The sequence below is a fragment of the Bos indicus genome, chromosome 1, assembly GCF_029378745.1.
Source record: "Bos indicus isolate NIAB-ARS_2022 breed Sahiwal x Tharparkar chromosome 1, NIAB-ARS_B.indTharparkar_mat_pri_1.0, whole genome shotgun sequence".
In the NCBI taxonomy this organism is placed as follows: Eukaryota; Metazoa; Chordata; class Mammalia; order Artiodactyla; family Bovidae; genus Bos; species Bos indicus.
Genome location: NC_091760.1, coordinates 151,905,125 through 151,921,578, shown reverse-complemented (window position 1 = coordinate 151,921,578; position 16,454 = coordinate 151,905,125). Strand labels below are relative to the sequence as shown.

The following is a 16,454-nucleotide window of genomic DNA, read 5'->3' as shown; positions in this document are numbered from 1 at the left end:
GCTATGGTTTTTCCTGTGGTCATGTATGGATGTGAGAGTTGGACCGTGAAGAAGGCTGAGCACCAAAGAATTGATGCTTTTGACTGTGGTGTTGGAGAAGACTCTTGAGAGTCCCTTGGACTGCAAGGAGATCCAACCAGTCCATTCTGAAGGAGATCAGCCCTGGGATTTCTTTGGAAGGAATGATGCTAAAGCTGAAACTCCAGTATTTTGGCCACCTGATGCGAAGAGTTGACTCATTGGAAAAGACTCTGATGCTGGGAGGGATTGTGGGCAGGAGGAGAAGGGGATGACAGAGGACGAGATGGCTGGATGGCATCACTGACTCGATGGATGTGAGTCTGAGTGAACTTCGGGAGTTGGTGATGGACAGGGAGGCCTGGCGTGCTGTGATTCATGGGGTCGAAAAGAGTCGGACATGACTGAGTGACTGATCTGATCTGATCTGATTTTTGTTTCATGGCTGAAACATCTCATCTCTCTAAGGATATAAATTAGTACTTTTGAAGTCTCCTTTGCCCAACATAGCCTGTTCCTGGCAGTGTTTTTTTCTGCCCTGCTCTTTGTCTCTCTCTGCCCAGCTCACGAGTCTCTCTATTGAAGAGTTAAGGACACAAAATCTAACTGGAAGCCCCAAGGAAATGAATGGGGCTCGTCAACTACAAGTTTCACTGAGGAGTGATCTGACTGAGTTGCTACTTAGCAAACATCTGAGATCAGCATCCTGGGGTCTTTCTTCTCTGTCTAGTCAGATTCCCCTGAAAAGATTGTTTCAGTCTTCCACCTAAGGGTGAAGGTCTGGCTGCCAGCTTTCTGGGAGCCCCCGCTTTCTAGGGGTCTCACATCTATTCCTCAGCTTCAGATTGCCTTGTATTCTGGACCGTACCACCAACCTTCAGCTCTGCCTGGGTTTCCTGGTGTGTAGCCACCTCAGTTTCACCTTTGCCATCAAGGAGAAAGAAGGGACATTCGACTCAACTGTTGAGAATGGGGAGGAAGCCCGGGAATTCCCCAACCAAGCTGCCTTATTTGCCCTCTCTCCTACACCCGCACTTCTAGAGGTACTTTCTGAGAATGCATCATAAAACACTCAACCTCCTAGCTTTCCCTGCTGCTGGCCTAGGATTCAGCTTTTTCAGCTCTAAGTCATTTAATGCTTTCCAGTTTGAAAGCTATTGTCTCATTTCTCATTCCCCCTATGTTTGTTATTTTTTGTCTTAAAAAAAAAAAAGTCTGCTTAGTATTATTTTAGTAAAACACTGGAGGGAACAAAAGTAAGCATTTATGTCCAATATACATTTTTCCCCCCTGGAGGTTAATCTATATCTTCTAAATAAAATAGTAAGGTTGCATTTTGTCTTGCTTTGTCACTCAACCCAGCATGCTGTGCATATCATTGGAAGACACAAAGGTCATCTAGTAATTATTTGCTATTTAATAGGCAATGCTTTTACAGATTAAGTTGGTTTTAAACAACCTTGTTTTTCACTCTCATAAAGCTTGTACATCTCATGACATTACTAATGAACAAAGAAATACTGTCCTAATTTTTAAACTAAATTCTTGCTTTCTTTATGATAAATTATGTTGTTGAATGCACACACGTAAGCTAAGTAGTCAACAGCTGGTGTTTTTTTGCTGCTGCTATTCCCCATTTTACTACAGATATTTCCAGCCACGTGTTCTATGCTTTCTTGTGGTTCTTTCAAGGGTTTTTATATTTAAATTTTTGCTTTTCTGAGTTTTTTTGTTGTTGTTGTTGTTTTCATGTGTTTGTTAGTTTAGTCACCTACTAAATTCAGATAAATTGAGATAAAAATTCATTTAGATAGAAGTTTCTCCCTTGACCCAGCAATTCTAGTTCTAGCAATCTTTCTTAAGGAAATAATCAGAATTGCACATATGACTTTATAGTGGCATGCTTATTGCAACAACAGCAAACTTAAATGCCAACAATAAGGAACTGATTAAATAAATCAGTATATTCATTTGATAGAATACTATGGCAGCCATGATGGAGAAGGCAATGGCAACCCACTCCAGAGTTCTTGCCTGGAGAATCCCAGGGACAGAGGAGCCTGATGGGCTGCTGTCCATGGGGTCGCAGAGTCAGACACGACTGAAGAGAAGTAGCAGCAGCAGCAGCATGGTGGCCATGAAAGGCAATTTTTGTGAAAGAATATTTAGTTACATGAAAATGTCCAGAAATACATGTTTAGTTTAAAAGGCAGCAATAAAAAGTATATAAATATATTAAGATGGAATGTAAAATACCAGATATGAACTCTAATGTAAACTATGAACTTTGGGCGATTATGATGTCAATGTAGGTTCATCAGTTGTAACAAATGTACCACTCCAGTTGGGGATGCTAGTAACGGGGGCATCTAGGAGTGTGAAGGATCAGGATACATATCGGAAACGTATGTAACTTCTTAATTTGTTTTCTGAACCTAAAATTGCTTTTAAAAAATACTCGTTAGAATTAAAAATAAAGACCATGATTTTAATCTAAATATATATATATAGATAGATAGATATAGATATAGATATAGATATATAGAGAGTAACACCAAAAGGATAAATAAGTAAAATACTAGAAGAAGAAACAACAAAATGTCAGCGAGTATTATCTGGGGGAGAAGAGGCTGCTGAGGATGTTTTTCCTTCTGTGTGCTTTTTGGGAATCGCTCAGTTTTCTAAAGTGAAAGTGTGCTGGGGTCCAGCCCCAGCTGATCCAGGGTATTTGAAGGGGAGATAGCGTCGCAACTATTTAAATATTCATCAAAGATATAAAGAGTAGTAGAATGAGGATAGCTCAGTAGGAAAATTCAGTGGAGAAAAGAGGCTGAGTAGCTTGGTTTACGCGGAAAAGCAATATAACCTGTGACACCAGGTTAGCTCTGACCATGGACGCCGCAGGCGCCCTCTCGAATAGCAGAAGGTGCCCCACCTTAGACACCTTCTCAAGTGGGTCTTAGAAGCCCAGGCAAATAAATGGTCGAAGAGGACCTCCACACTCCAGATGGAAACTTCAGCCGGAATGTGAAAAGAATGACATGGGGAGACCAAGCTTTGCTGAGCAAGGCCCGTAGCTTTATTTTCAACAGGGGCTTTTATACCGTAAGTTGCACATAGAGGATAATAGGGGATGTGAAATCATACAAAGTCAGCAGTCTTTGATCCTTATCAAAAACCAGAGTTTCTTTCCTGCAAATTTATCGTATTCAAATGGTTTAGGTGATTTACATCATCTTCTGGCCAGAAGGCCTATTAACATTTTATGACTCTTGGCAAAGGTTTGTCAACTGTAAGACTTATTTTCTCTAAGAGTAATTATTTTAAGGTTTGGCGCCATCCTCCGAAGGCGTTAGATAAAATTGCATTCCTATAGGGCAGAGGTGCAGTGGGTTTACAACAAAGGAAAGAATTTATTACCTTAAGGGTCTAAAGTTGCTAACACCAAGGCCACTACTTATTTTTTCGACATACCAACTATATTAATTAATACACATTCAAGGATACAATACAGGGGATGTGGAAACTTGGCAGCAAGCATTGTCTCATCAATGAAATCTTTTACTAGTTTTATTCTGACAGTTTCTAACTCTCTGAGAGGCTCTAAGCTAATTGAATATCTTAAGCTTCCCGTGCCTCTCGAGGCTGGGAGACTGTAAACAATCATATGCATAGCTGTAGGAGTCCAGGTAAACTTGTCAGGCGAGTTAGAGAGCTATCTGAGGGGTTTGGATTTAAACACTCCTAATGCCCAGGAGCTTTATTAACTGGAGCTGTCAGTTAACTCTTTATCAGAGAGAGCGAGATGGTGGTGGGGGACAGCCCCCAGTAAAGTCGGAGGTGAGAGCACAAAGCAGTAAAGTAGGCAGACTCTGGTTTTTGGGGGTAGATGCTCGAGAATATCCAGCGGGACTCCTGAGGCTCGATCCCACCTTTACGTATGCCGAGCCTCCTTCCTCATGACCTTTGTCATGAGTGGAGTGCCTCTCGCCGGCTCCCGGCAAAAGTGTATTGCTTTTGAAATGTAAAACACCCACATAGCACACAAACATATATGTATAATTTTAAGGTAAATAAATTCTGCTTTAAGGTATCTGCTGGGCTTCCCGGAGAACCAGGATCCCCTGGGGAGCTGGGACCTCCTGGACGCAAGGTAAATCAAAAACCCATAAATCACATCAGCTCCTTTTCCAGATAAAAAGTCAGTGCCCGAAGTCTTCATTATCCAAATGCATATGCTTTCTGTGTTTGCAGCTTGTCAATGATTTCCACCACTTTTCCACCTTCAATGTCCTCAGGGAGAGGAGGAAAAAAAATGCTGATTAAATATTAGTTGCTATTTCTCGGGTGGTGGGGGGAACCGAGGAAGGAAGCAAAAAGACATTTCTTATTTCATCTAGAATGAGGTTTCTCAATGATCAGTGAATTTTATTTATCTGACCAATCCTTGCCTTTTTTCTCAGAGTCAGTGATCAGTGAATGAAAGAAAGGGAGAGGAAATTAACAAATAGTGAATAAGCTCCCAACAGTGCATTCACATGGAACTTATTTTCTTGAGGAGTTTGGGTGGGGCGCCGTCACATTTTTCCCCGTCTCTTTGAGCTCAGCCAGACTCTTCCTGTTCCAACTTGAGACTGAACAGACGAAATACAAAATAATTCCACTTTGTTCTTTCTATCCCCTACCCAGATAGATAGAAATGTACATATATATATATGTGTATATATATATATATGATCATATATGTATATATGGTCATATACATATATATATATATATATACTCATTTTTGGAAGACAGTGCGGATTGCCTTTCCAGATATTTGGCCTGTCTAGGCCCTTTGTCATCCAGCTGATGATGGGCACAGATTCAGGCTCTGCTCAGCGGCTGCCCAGTGACCAAGGCAAAGTGTTGGGGAACTCGATACCTCTGCATTAAGGAGGGCCCGGCACAGGGGATGGCTCAGCCTTGTCTAGTTCTAGCCCCAGGGTCTGCTGCAAAGCTCTCCCGGCCAGTGTCTCATTGCCAGCTCCGTCTTTATCTTCTGGACAACCCTTATCGTCCAGAGACACAGCAGGAGGACAGTGGCCGCTGGAGGCTCACTACGTACAGTTCCCTCCCCTTAGAACGTTATTGTTAATCTAATGATGAGTATCCTACAGGGAGTTTTTTTCTCCCTCTTAGTGAGAATAAAAAGGTTAAGAAGCTATCTTTTTCTTAGAGTAATGTTGATGCATATTCTGGCTCCTGCGATGTGCTTCCAGAACCCTGAAACCACATTCTTTTTGTTTCCCCAGGGTGTGAAAGGGGCCAAAGGATTGGCTTCGTTTTCTGTATGTATCTGTTGACTCCAACAGAGCCCAAGCATCCCGTGACATTTATTTATTTCTCAACTTGCAGGACCTGGAGTCTGTTGGTTAATTCATTCTGTTTTATCTTTTGAACTGCAGACATGTGAGCTCATCCAGTATGTGCGGGACCATAGTCGTAAGTACCGCGCTTAGGATGATCACCCGGGGTGTCAGCATTCGTAGGAAAAAAGCAGCAAATTCTGCATTCAAAATTGAGACTAGTTACCAGACAGTTTCTTAAAATTAGCGATGTCACTGTGTGTATTTGGAGGTGGCATAGACTGATGTCTGTTAACTCCCTCTCTGGCTCCCAGCATGTCTACTGAAACGCGTCCCAACACTAACGAAGGATACATCTAGTGCTTTTAATCAGGGAAAAATGAAGATAGGAGGTCAGAACTCTCCTGATGGTGAGATCAACCAGTGAGGAGTCACATTAAACTTTATAAAATTATTAACCCCTGACAACAGCTAAGGATCGAATTCAGCTGCTGTGAAAGAGCCAGCCATGGCAAGGAGGTATCCTGGCAGGTGGGAACTCTGACCTTTATCATTCCCTGAGAAGGTGTGCTTGACTGCCTTGAATTAGACTCATTTGCTTCTAAAATTACCCAGTCTACCTGTATTTTCTTTACTTTCAAAGTTTTAATAGCAAGAAATGGGTTTTGATTTGGCAAAGGCTCTTTTGAATTTGCTTTGAGACCCTTAGAACAGGCTCTTCTATCAAAACGTGTGTTAGCAGCATCAAAGGAATGCCATGGACAAGATGAGGAGACTTGGTTGCTTAATGTTCACCTACAAACGACTTCTTAGATAAACGTTAGGATTCAAAGAAATGTCACAGTTCCCTCAAGGCATCTGGGGGGAGAAAACAGACAAATTAAGATCCTATTTCTGGAGAGAGTATGGGTCTCAAAGACAGACTTTGCAAAGCTTTGAATGCAGTGCTGATCTTAACTCTGCCTTGTAGCAGAATGGAACCATCCATTCTGGGAATCAAATCTATGCATTGGATCATGAAGATTGCTTGCTTTGAGGCTGGACTAACAGAGTGGGCTTTCTGATGTTAGAGCCATATGACATATATTGACTCAAGGGTAGACCCAAGTGTGATGAGATCTGAGCTTTCAAAATGTGAGTGATTTAACACAGAATTATAAATCCAAAACGAGGTACAAAACTGCTTCAGAAGTGTCATTTAGAACAAGAAAGAAAATTACAGCCAATGACTTCTGCCTGTTATAAAAGTATGTAATCATGTGAACACACGGCTGGGCCCTTCTCAAGGCCTTGCCAGGGGCCCCTCGGGTGAGAGGCTGGCAACAGTGCTGCCCAGAACTTTCTGCAATGATGGAAGTGTCCACTGTACTGTCCAACATGTAGCCGCTGGCCACAGGGGAATTTGAGCCTTGATGGATGGTTAGTGCAAGTGAAAAGCTGCATTTATCTCATTTAATTTAAATTAATTCAAATGTTGATAGTCACACGAGACGGGTGGCCTTCTTATTGGACAGTGTGGCCCTAAAGTTTAAGCTTCATTTGTGTTAGCTGCTCGTCGCATCCAACTCTTTTTAGACCCCCACGGACTGTAGCCCCCCCAGGCTCCTCTGTCCATGGGATTGTCCAGGCAAGACCACTGGAGTGGGTAGCCATTCCCTTCTCAAGGGATCTTCCCGACCCAGGGATTGAACCTGGGTCTCCTGCCTTGCATGCAGATTCTTTACCGACTGACCCACTAGGGAAACCCACATAAGAGAGTAATCTGTCAACTTTTCACTTTCATGCATTGCAGAAGAAAATGGCAACCCACTCCAGTGTTCTTGCCTGGAGAATCCCAGGGATGGGGGAGCCTGGTGGGCTGCCGTCTATGGGGTCGCACAGAGTCGGACACAACTGAAGTGCATTGAAGTTGAAGATGTTTGATGCTCTGTGTCCCAGAAATTCTGTTTCGACACAAATCCCTAGAGAAAGCTTCATTTACTTAAGACTAAATCTATCGAGGATGTTTACACATACACACATGTATATAAATATGTATATATGTGTACCTATATGTAATCAATAGCTATAGACACCTACACAGGGAAATTTAGAGTGAAAAGGGGTTAAGACCTTTTAACTTTCCAAATTCGGTGCCTCTCTCTGCAATGTGCTGCCCCCTCCCAGGCAGAGAGCCTTTGCCTCTGGCAGCTGGCTGCCTGCTGCTGACTTATGGCCCTCCCGAGTCTCCAGCCCTATTTCTCTGTGGAAGGACCTATGTTTTTACCAAGATGCTTGATCTGTCTGCATATCTTCAAACACTATTTGTGGCCTTGATTTGTTGAGTCGTCTACAAAAAGCTCACGAAGTAGAGTCTCGGTTGCCATGATTTCTTACACAATACAGAACGCTGTTCTCCTACCAAATAATAACCAAACTTCTTTTGTTCTTCTTCCCCAGCTGGCAGACAGGGTGAGTAATTTTATTTATAGCATATTATAATCAAGCTCCAAAATGTCGCACATCTGGAAAGATGAGTTAGAACATTGTGTTGCCTGCCAAATTATAAAAAGTTTATCTAAGCCCTCTTGGTAGTGCAGCCGTAGCCCTGCCTCCAATAAATCACTCACGTTTAAGCTGAGTCTCACAACTCTTTGTCAACCAAGTGTTTGATCTTTTAATTATTAACATTTTAATGACTTCCAGTACCATTTACCTTACCAGTAGACTTTCTGTAATAATATTTTTTCCTCCCTCCCTTTTCTCTCTCTATTTATGTCTGTAGTCTAGTTTTTAAGGATTAAGGGCAAAGGGCAAAAGTGCATGGAATAAAGCTAGGGATGATAAGATAGCAAGTAAGCTACATGTGTAGCTCAGATAGTGCTAAAACCTATGGAGATCATGGCTGATGTTAATTACCAAATTGGCTTAATATCTTTCTGGGCCAGTTTTCAGGAATATTATAAAAACTGGATACATGATGTTTCTGTTATAACCCAGAGGGCGATGGCCCTCCATACCTTTATACCCTTATACTTTTTTTATATAAATGCATCTGTGCCCTCTGGTGGCTTGTTCACTCATCCAGCAAATATTTATTGGAAGCCCATTATATTGCAGTCTCTGTCCCAGACAGTGCTGACTAAGAGGGGCATAATTCCTGTCTTTGGAAGCTTCCATTCTTGTGGAGGATCCAGATAAGTGAACAAGCAAAAGAATTACAGAATCCTTTGGTTACTATGAAAGAGATAAAGAATGGAATATTCTGTTACAGAATAACATTAGAGGAGGGGAGAAATGCCTCTGAAGGGCGGGTTCATCAATGAGGCAATGACACTAAAGTTTGGATGAAGAATAAAAAAGAAGCTGGCTTTGCAAGATCCCGGCAGGGAATCCTGCAAGTGCAAAGGCCATAGCACAGGAGAGACCCAGGTGTTTTCAAGTTCCTGATGGAAGCCCACGGCCACAGAGACTTGATGATGAGGGGGACGTGGCATGTGAAGAACTGGAGAAGGAAGCAGGGACTTTCCCACTGGGTTTTGTAGGTTACATTTAGGAGGCCAGGTTTTATTCAAAATGGAATGGGAGGGCATTAAAAGTATTGAAGGTATAAAAGTGAACTGACGAACAAGTTTTTAAGGTTTATTTTGGCTGCTGTGGGAGAGTGCATTGTAGGGAAAGTGGAAGTTATTAAGTCGTGTCCGACTCTTTGCCACCCCAAGGACTACACGGTCCACGGAATTCTCCAGGCCAGAATACTGGAGTGGGTAGTCTTTCCTTCTCCAGGGGATCTTCCCAACCCAGGGATTGAACCCAGATCTCCCGCACTGCAGGCAGATTCTTTACCAGCTGAGCCACAAGGGAAGCCCAAGAACACTGGAGTGAGTAACCTATTCCCTCTCCAGGGGATCTTCCAGACCCAGGAATTGAACCAGGGTCTCCTGCATTGCAGGCAGATTCTTTACCAACTGAGCCACCAGGGAAGCCTTGTAGAGAGGATGTGTGTAAAAGCCAGAGGACTCGTGTTAGAGGGAGGGGCCGTGTGGGGCTCTTCTAGGCCAGCCTGGCAGTGGCCTGGACGGGCCTCTGTTGCTGGGTGGTGGTCCCCTGGAGGGGCCTGGGTTCGCCTCCCTCTGTCCTCATTGTCACTTGCTCTGGGCTGTGCAGTGACTGTCAGCACATCGGTCCTCCACTTGGGGACTCACGTCTGGATGGGTCCTCCCCAGCGCCTCCACAGTCCAGCCCAGCGTTCCTGAGAATCCTCGGGGTGCTGGCAGCATGCTGGTGAGCCTTGAGGGATTTTTCTCGAAAAGCTTGAATTTTTTGTTATCGTCAGCCAGTGTGCTTGTATCTTTTTCCCCCTTTACAGAGCTGAGGCTGCAATGCTGTTATTGCTGCTGTTGCTCCCATGTGAGATAGCAGCCCAAACAAAATCTACTGGAAACTTGGTCATGTTTGGTCACAATTTTACTCGGTTTTTATGGTAAAATTGCCGTGACCTTGATTTTCTGAAATTTCTGAAATTTTTAAGTTTCTGCTCAGCCCACTAAATTAGACTCAGAAGATAGTAATTCTGCCCTTCTGCCTTGAGACGCGCAATTCGGGGGTTGAACATTTATTCTTGCTAGGCCTTTTGCCTGTGAAGGTCCCAGCGCCTAGGACCAGAAGGAGATGATAGCCTGGCACTAAGGTGATGGGGCTTCCCTGGTGGCTCAGTTGGTAAAGAATCTGCCTGCAATGCAGGAGACCTGGGTTCTATCCCTGGGTTGGGAAGATCCCCTGGAGAAGGAAATGGCAACCCACTCCAGTATTCTTGCCTGGAAAATCCCATGGACAGAGGAGCTGGCAGGCTACAGCCCATGGGGTCACAGAGTTGGACACGACTTAGAGACTAAACCACCACCAAGGTGATGAGGTCCAGGTGGACCAGCTGAGAAGGTGACCCCCTCCTGGGCCCACTTGGCCAGACACTGTGGGTCAGAGTCCTGAGCTTGCCTAGGAAGAGCTGACTTGCTAGCCTCTGAATGAGAGGAGGCCCCCCTCCAAGGGAAGGACATCCCTCAACTTTCCTCTTTACCAACATGCATCTCAACACCAGGCATCTCATCCATCCTGAAAGTTCTTTTCTTCTTCCCGTCCCTGTTCCAAAGAACTGTCCTTCGTTTGCTTCTTTTTCATTCAACCTTTATGAGACCCCAGATACATGGCAGGGACTAATCATCTGGCAGATCAAGAGAGACCGTCTCTGTCTCCAGACTTCATAAAGTGGTGGGAGAGGCAAACGTTCCTCAGATAATTAGATATAAATCTCTGACTGTGGTAAGTGCAGGATACTGGGATTAGAATGAATGAATTGCAATCAGTGAATAAATCTTGACACATTCGAGTTTAACAGTCTTAAAGTTTCTCTAAGTAAGAAGGCATATTTATTGGTTAAGTTTGTTTTTCTAACATAAATAAAAATTCATCAGTTAACACTCTCCTTATTCTTTTAAGTAATATAGCTCTTCTCTCTCTCAATGGGTAAGTCAATAACAATAATAGTAATGGCGGGCATTAATTGAGCACCTGGCATGTGCCTGGCACTATGGTCCCTGTCCATCACCAGCTCCCAGAGTTTACCCAAACTCACCCATTGAGTCAGAGATGCCATCCAGCCATCTCATCCTCTGTCGTCCCCTTCTCCTCCTGCCCTCAATCTCTCCCAGCATCAGGGTCTTTTCCAGTGAGTCAGCTCTCCGCATCAGGTGGCCAAAGTAGAGTTGATTACAGTATGTTAGTTTCTGCTGTACATAAAAGTGATTCAGTTATAGACATACATACATGTGTATGTATATATATTCTTTTTCAGATTCTTTTCCATTGTGGTCATTACAGGATATTGAATATAGTTCCCTGTACTCTACAGTAGGAGCTTGTTGTTTATCTATTGTGTATATAATATTGTGTATCTGCTAATCCCAAACTCCCAATTTATCCCCAACCCCTTTCCCCTTTGGTAGGCATAGGTTTGCTTTCTATGTCAGTGAGTCTGTTTCTGTCTCATAAATGAGTTCATCTTTTGCTTTATTTAAGAGAGCAAAGTCAGTTTTTAGAACATAATCTTAATTATTCAAGATTTAAATATTTAAGTATGTGTTTTACTATTTGAGTTATTAACATTTAATGATTTAGTTGTTTCCATATTTTAATGTTTAACATTTAAAATTACTTAGCCTTCTATGTACGCATCATTTTTTTTTTTTTTTCATTTTAAGCGAGTGGGCTCATAGTAAGGTGCCTGTTCTGGCCTTTCAGGAGCGCCTCAGTGCCCCGTGTACCCCATGGACCTGGTGTTCGCGCTGGACCAGTCCCGGAGCGTCACAGAGCCCGAGTTTGTGCGGATGAAGGCGATGCTGTCCTCCCTGCTGAGCGGCCTCCGGGTCCGGGAGGACCACTGCCCCGCAGGCGCGCGCGTGGCCGTGCTGGCCTACGACTCCCACGCCAGACTCCATATCCGCTTCTCCGACACGTACAGGAAGGACCGACTCCTCCGAGAGATCGAGGCCCTCCCTTACGAGCGCTCCACGGCCAGCAGGGACATCGGCAAGGCCATGAGGTTTGTCTCCAGGCACGTCTTCAAGCGGATGCTCCCGGGGTCTCACGCCAGAAGAATCGCCACCTTCTTCAGCGGCGGCCCGTCTGTGGACCCCCAGACCGTCACCACCGCTGGCCTGGAGTTCAGCGCCCTGGACATCATCCCAGTGGTGATCGCCTTCAATCAGGTGCCTGCCGTCCGGCGATCGTTTGCGGTAAGAAGGGCCACCTGCCTCAGAAGTCTTCTCTGTCTTTCTGCCCGTGTTCAGGGGCATTTACAGGAAAGCGTGGAGCTGCGCGAAGTGTTTGTTACTATGTACCAGGAGCATGCCAAGCCCCTGATATGCACCTTCCTGTTTAGTTCACACAAGCAGTGTGTGAGCAGTGTGTGTGAGATGGGAATCACTGTTATTCCCACTGTGTAGATGAGAACACTGAGTCTGCAGAGTGAGTGAGTGAAAGTTGCTCAGTCGTGTCGGACTCTTTGTCACCCCATAGAGTCCATGGAATTCTCCAGGCCAGACACTGAAGTGGGTAGCCTTTCCCTTCTCCAGGGGATCTTCCCAATCCAGAAATCAAACCCAGGTCTCCCACGTTGCAGGCAGAGTCTTTAGCAGCTGAGCCACCAGGGGAGCCCAAGAATACTGGAGTGGGTAGCCTATCCCTTCCCCAGCAGTCTTCCCAACCCAGGATTTGAACCTGGGTGTCCTGCATCGCAAGCCGGCTTTTTACCCGCTGAGCCACCGGGGAAGCCCAACAATACTGGAGTGGGTAGCCTATCCCTTCTCCAGCAGATCTTCCCAACCCGAGATTTGAACCAGGGTCTCCTGTATTGCCGGAGGGCTCTTTACCCGCTGAGCCACTGAGGAAGCCTGAGTCTGCAGAAGTGGACCCATATGCCCAGGTTCACACAGCTGATTCGTGGCAGAGTCAGGGCTTGGATCCAGGCCTCTATTCTCCAGGACTCCCTGAGTTGGCTCTGGTGTATAGATACCAAGTTGGAGGGCCAATAGATACTCAAGGATGTCACTGAGGTGGCCAGCGTGTTGGTCTCTGCTATGTGATGGGAACCCATGGACCGAGTTTATAACGTTACCGATCGTGTAAATATCCACCCTTTATGAAGGAAGAATCATTCCAGTTACAGCCTCTTAGGTTGAAGATTAAAAATCTTGCCACGTAATATTTCTATTGACACTTTTTATTTTTCATTCTTGAGTGCCCAGCAGCCTGTGGGATCTTAGTTCCCTGACCAGGGATTGAACCCTCACCCTCAGCGGTGACAGCATGGAGTCCCGAGCTCTGGACCACCAGGAAATTCACTGTACTGTAGCATTTGTAGATAAACCACCCAGTATCACAGTGATGTTCAAAACTCCCTGTGAGTAGAGCCTCTATGGCAGAGGTTCCTTACAAAAAAAGAACACCCACTGGACCTGGCACAGTGTCCTTCTGGTCATCGGTGTCCACCCAGCGTGCTGGTTTGTTCTCCATTTGTAGGAGGGCCATGAGGAGAGACTGCAGTGCAGCTGCAAAGGGTGTTGGGAAATACAACCTGAGCCAGGAGGACAAGTGTTTGAAAACTATTTCATGGAGAGAAAGGGAAGTGAGAAGCAGCTGAGCCCCTGCCTTGAGGTGTGTGGAGGGTTATTACTACAGAGAACTAACCAGCCGACTCCAAGACAGCAAGCATCAGAGAAACTGGGAGCCATAGCAGTGGAAAACCCTGGTTTAGACTCAAGTTGAAACTTTCTTAAGGCAAGATTGATGGATGTTGTCATGGGCCAGGTGACTAAATGTAAGTAGGCAAGACGCCGCCTTTCTCTGAGGCCTTCTCTAGGAGTGGTCACTCGCCTGGCAAGGGCGACCTCCATCTGTCCTGGAGAAGCAGGATTAAGATGCCTTTTAGAGACCCTCTCCAGCTTCCTAATATTTTCTGTGAAAGTGCTAAGCTAAGCAGATCAGAACTGAAATATAGTACTCCTCCATAAAATGCAGAAAGCGGCGCTTGTTTCCTGAAGTTGGTGCAAAGATGAAATGATGTTGCTCCATGCACCAGTGCCTGGGATATAGCAAACACTCAAGATAGTAGTTCTTGTTTTAGTTAGGACTGTGATCAGTTTCTTGATAGTGAACTGAACTCCATTTAATAATATTAAAGTCTGCATTGTTAAGGAGCTGAAACTGCAATTAGCATCATTGAACAAACTCAGAATTATGAAAAGAAACAGGTTGGTGTATGAAACTCACAAAATAAAATGCTTGCACATTAGAAGCTGGAACCAGCCTACGCTAATGAAGTTGCTATGAGAGGTAGTGGCTCAAGAGCTCTGTGACTGGATACACAAAAGAAAAGTGAAAGTCACTCAGTCCTGTCTGACTCTTTGTAACCCCATGGACTACAGTCCATGGAATTCTCCAGGCCAGAATACTGGAGTGGATAGCCTTTCCCTTCTCCAGGGGATCTTCCCAACCCAGGGATGGAACCCAGGTCTCCTGCATTGCAGGCAGATTCTTTACCAGCTAAGCCACCAGGGAAGCCCAAGAATACTGGAGTGGGTGGCCTATTCTTTCTGCAGTGGATCTTCCCCACCCAGGAATTGAACTGGGGTCTCCTGCATTGCAGGCGGATTCTTTGCCAACTGAGGTGCGAAGGAAGCCCAGAGTCCTCCTAATTCCCTGTCTTTATTGGGAGCCCCATTGTCCTTTGACTTTATTTAGTCACAGAAAAGGCAACTTAATATCCTGACTCAAATAATCGATGGTACCTGTGATACAAATTTAAACAGACACAATTCCACCCTCCCACTCAAAGGTATGTGCATCGCATACAGCTTAAGAAAAATGTATTTTGTTGAGTTTTTCTTTTAAGCTTTGGAGGACTGACAATCCCACTTAGAGTTTCTACCCAAATCACCTAGAGACTCCTTGCTCCTTTATTGAAGGAGTTTATCTCAAAAGAACACCAGTGGAGGTTCAAATTCTTGACCAGAGCAGTATTGGCTTCAACATTCCTTGGGAAGAAAAAGAGTTAAACATGCAGACAGAAGTCAGGCTTGGTTCCAAGGTTCATTCATCCTACATATGTTTAGTGAGCAACTGAAATATGCCAGATGCCATCTGAGACCCTGGGGACACAAGAGTAAGTAGAAAACCAAAAGACCTCACCCACTAGAGGATGGAGCTATGCAGGGTTGTCCAGAGGGCTCAGAACAAATGGATGGGAACCTAATACCAGGCATCGCTCAAGAGAGATGATGTTACTACTTTTCCATTTACCCTTGGCTTCTTTTTTAATTTATTTTTAATTGGAGAATAATTACACTATTGTGATGCTTTCTACTGTATAGCCACATGAATCAGCCATAAATATGTCATTTGTTAGTATTTTAGGAGCAGAGCCCAAAATTTTAATGACACAGTACATTTTTATTTGGAGGCCATATTACAAAGCCATCATCTGTTTCATAACCATTGTGACTCTTCTACATCTCCATTTGTCTGAGAGTTCAGCAGAATCCATCTGAAATTCAAAACTGGTGTAGACGTGTATGGCAGATCTCAGACGCAGCTGCTCTGACAACACGGACTCATTTCCCTGTGTTTCTGAGTGAACAGATTGTGTGATCTCCCTCTTGGACATTTTTCATGATGGTGTGAAGCTGAGTGATGAGCCATTCATTCTTCTGGAACGAAGGCTATTTTGATTGAAAAAACTTTAACCTCAGCTTTGTTCTGTCCCAGAGGTTTTCTCTTATGATTTGTTGGGCAATTACCTCTTAATTCTGGTGGACTTTTATTTGCTGCATGTGAAGAATTCTAGAGTAGAATGGGCCTCCCTTTACAATATACTTACAAGAAATGTATCCTTTTTGGCTAGCCTTATTTTCTTTCCTTTACTCTGCTGTTTAGCATTCCCAGTGAAAGAAACATTAGGTGTAATAGCTGACATCACAGATTTTTCTAGTGATGAGGCAGAGGTGAAATTTGGCATAGAGGCGGGGGTTGTGGGTAGTGGAAAACTTCAGCACTCTGAGCACCCAGGCTTTTTATTTTCTGAAGGATTTCCTTTGTTGATAGAGAATTGTCTAAAGAAAGAAGAGAACTCAGAGTATTAATTGTATCTTCTCGAATGCACACAGTTTTGGAACCCATGATGTTGAGAAAGGAAAGAGCAAGGTATCACCCAGAGCCATAGACTGAAGATCACGTTGCCAACCTGTGGACCATCCAAGCTGGCGCAGCTTTGAATCCACAGGATACTGAGCAATCGAAAAATTGAACCTATCGCAGGGTGCCCAGCCTGGCACTCTGTGATGACCTAGAGGGGTGGGGTGCTCAAGAGGGACATGATTTATGTAGGAAATAGCTCAGCTGGAAATTTCATGACCTCCAGTTGAGCTGTTTCCTAGAGGAAATCCTGAAGGATTTCCTAAATATTCACTGGAAAGATGCTGAAACTGAAGCTCCAATACTTTGGCCACCTGATGCGAAGACTTGACTCATTGGGGGAAAGACCCTGATGCTGGG

At 44.4% G+C, this 16,454-nt stretch overlaps 1 protein-coding gene across 2 annotated transcripts in view; it reads left to right on the top strand.

The window, feature by feature from the left end:
* LOC109563454 (collagen alpha-6(VI) chain-like) overlaps positions 1–16,454 on the top strand; it is a 177,985-nt gene that overhangs the window by 141,794 nt on the left and 19,737 nt on the right. Inside the window, exons 29-33 of one of the 2 annotated variants that reach the window (XM_070796948.1) lie at positions 4,109–4,171; positions 5,316–5,351; positions 5,469–5,505; positions 7,809–7,820; positions 11,646–12,139. In XM_070796948.1, coding sequence (XP_070653049.1) covers positions 4,109–4,171; positions 5,316–5,351; positions 5,469–5,505; positions 7,809–7,820; positions 11,646–12,139 — 642 coding nt within the window. The other variant, XM_070796944.1, reaches the window with a different exon arrangement.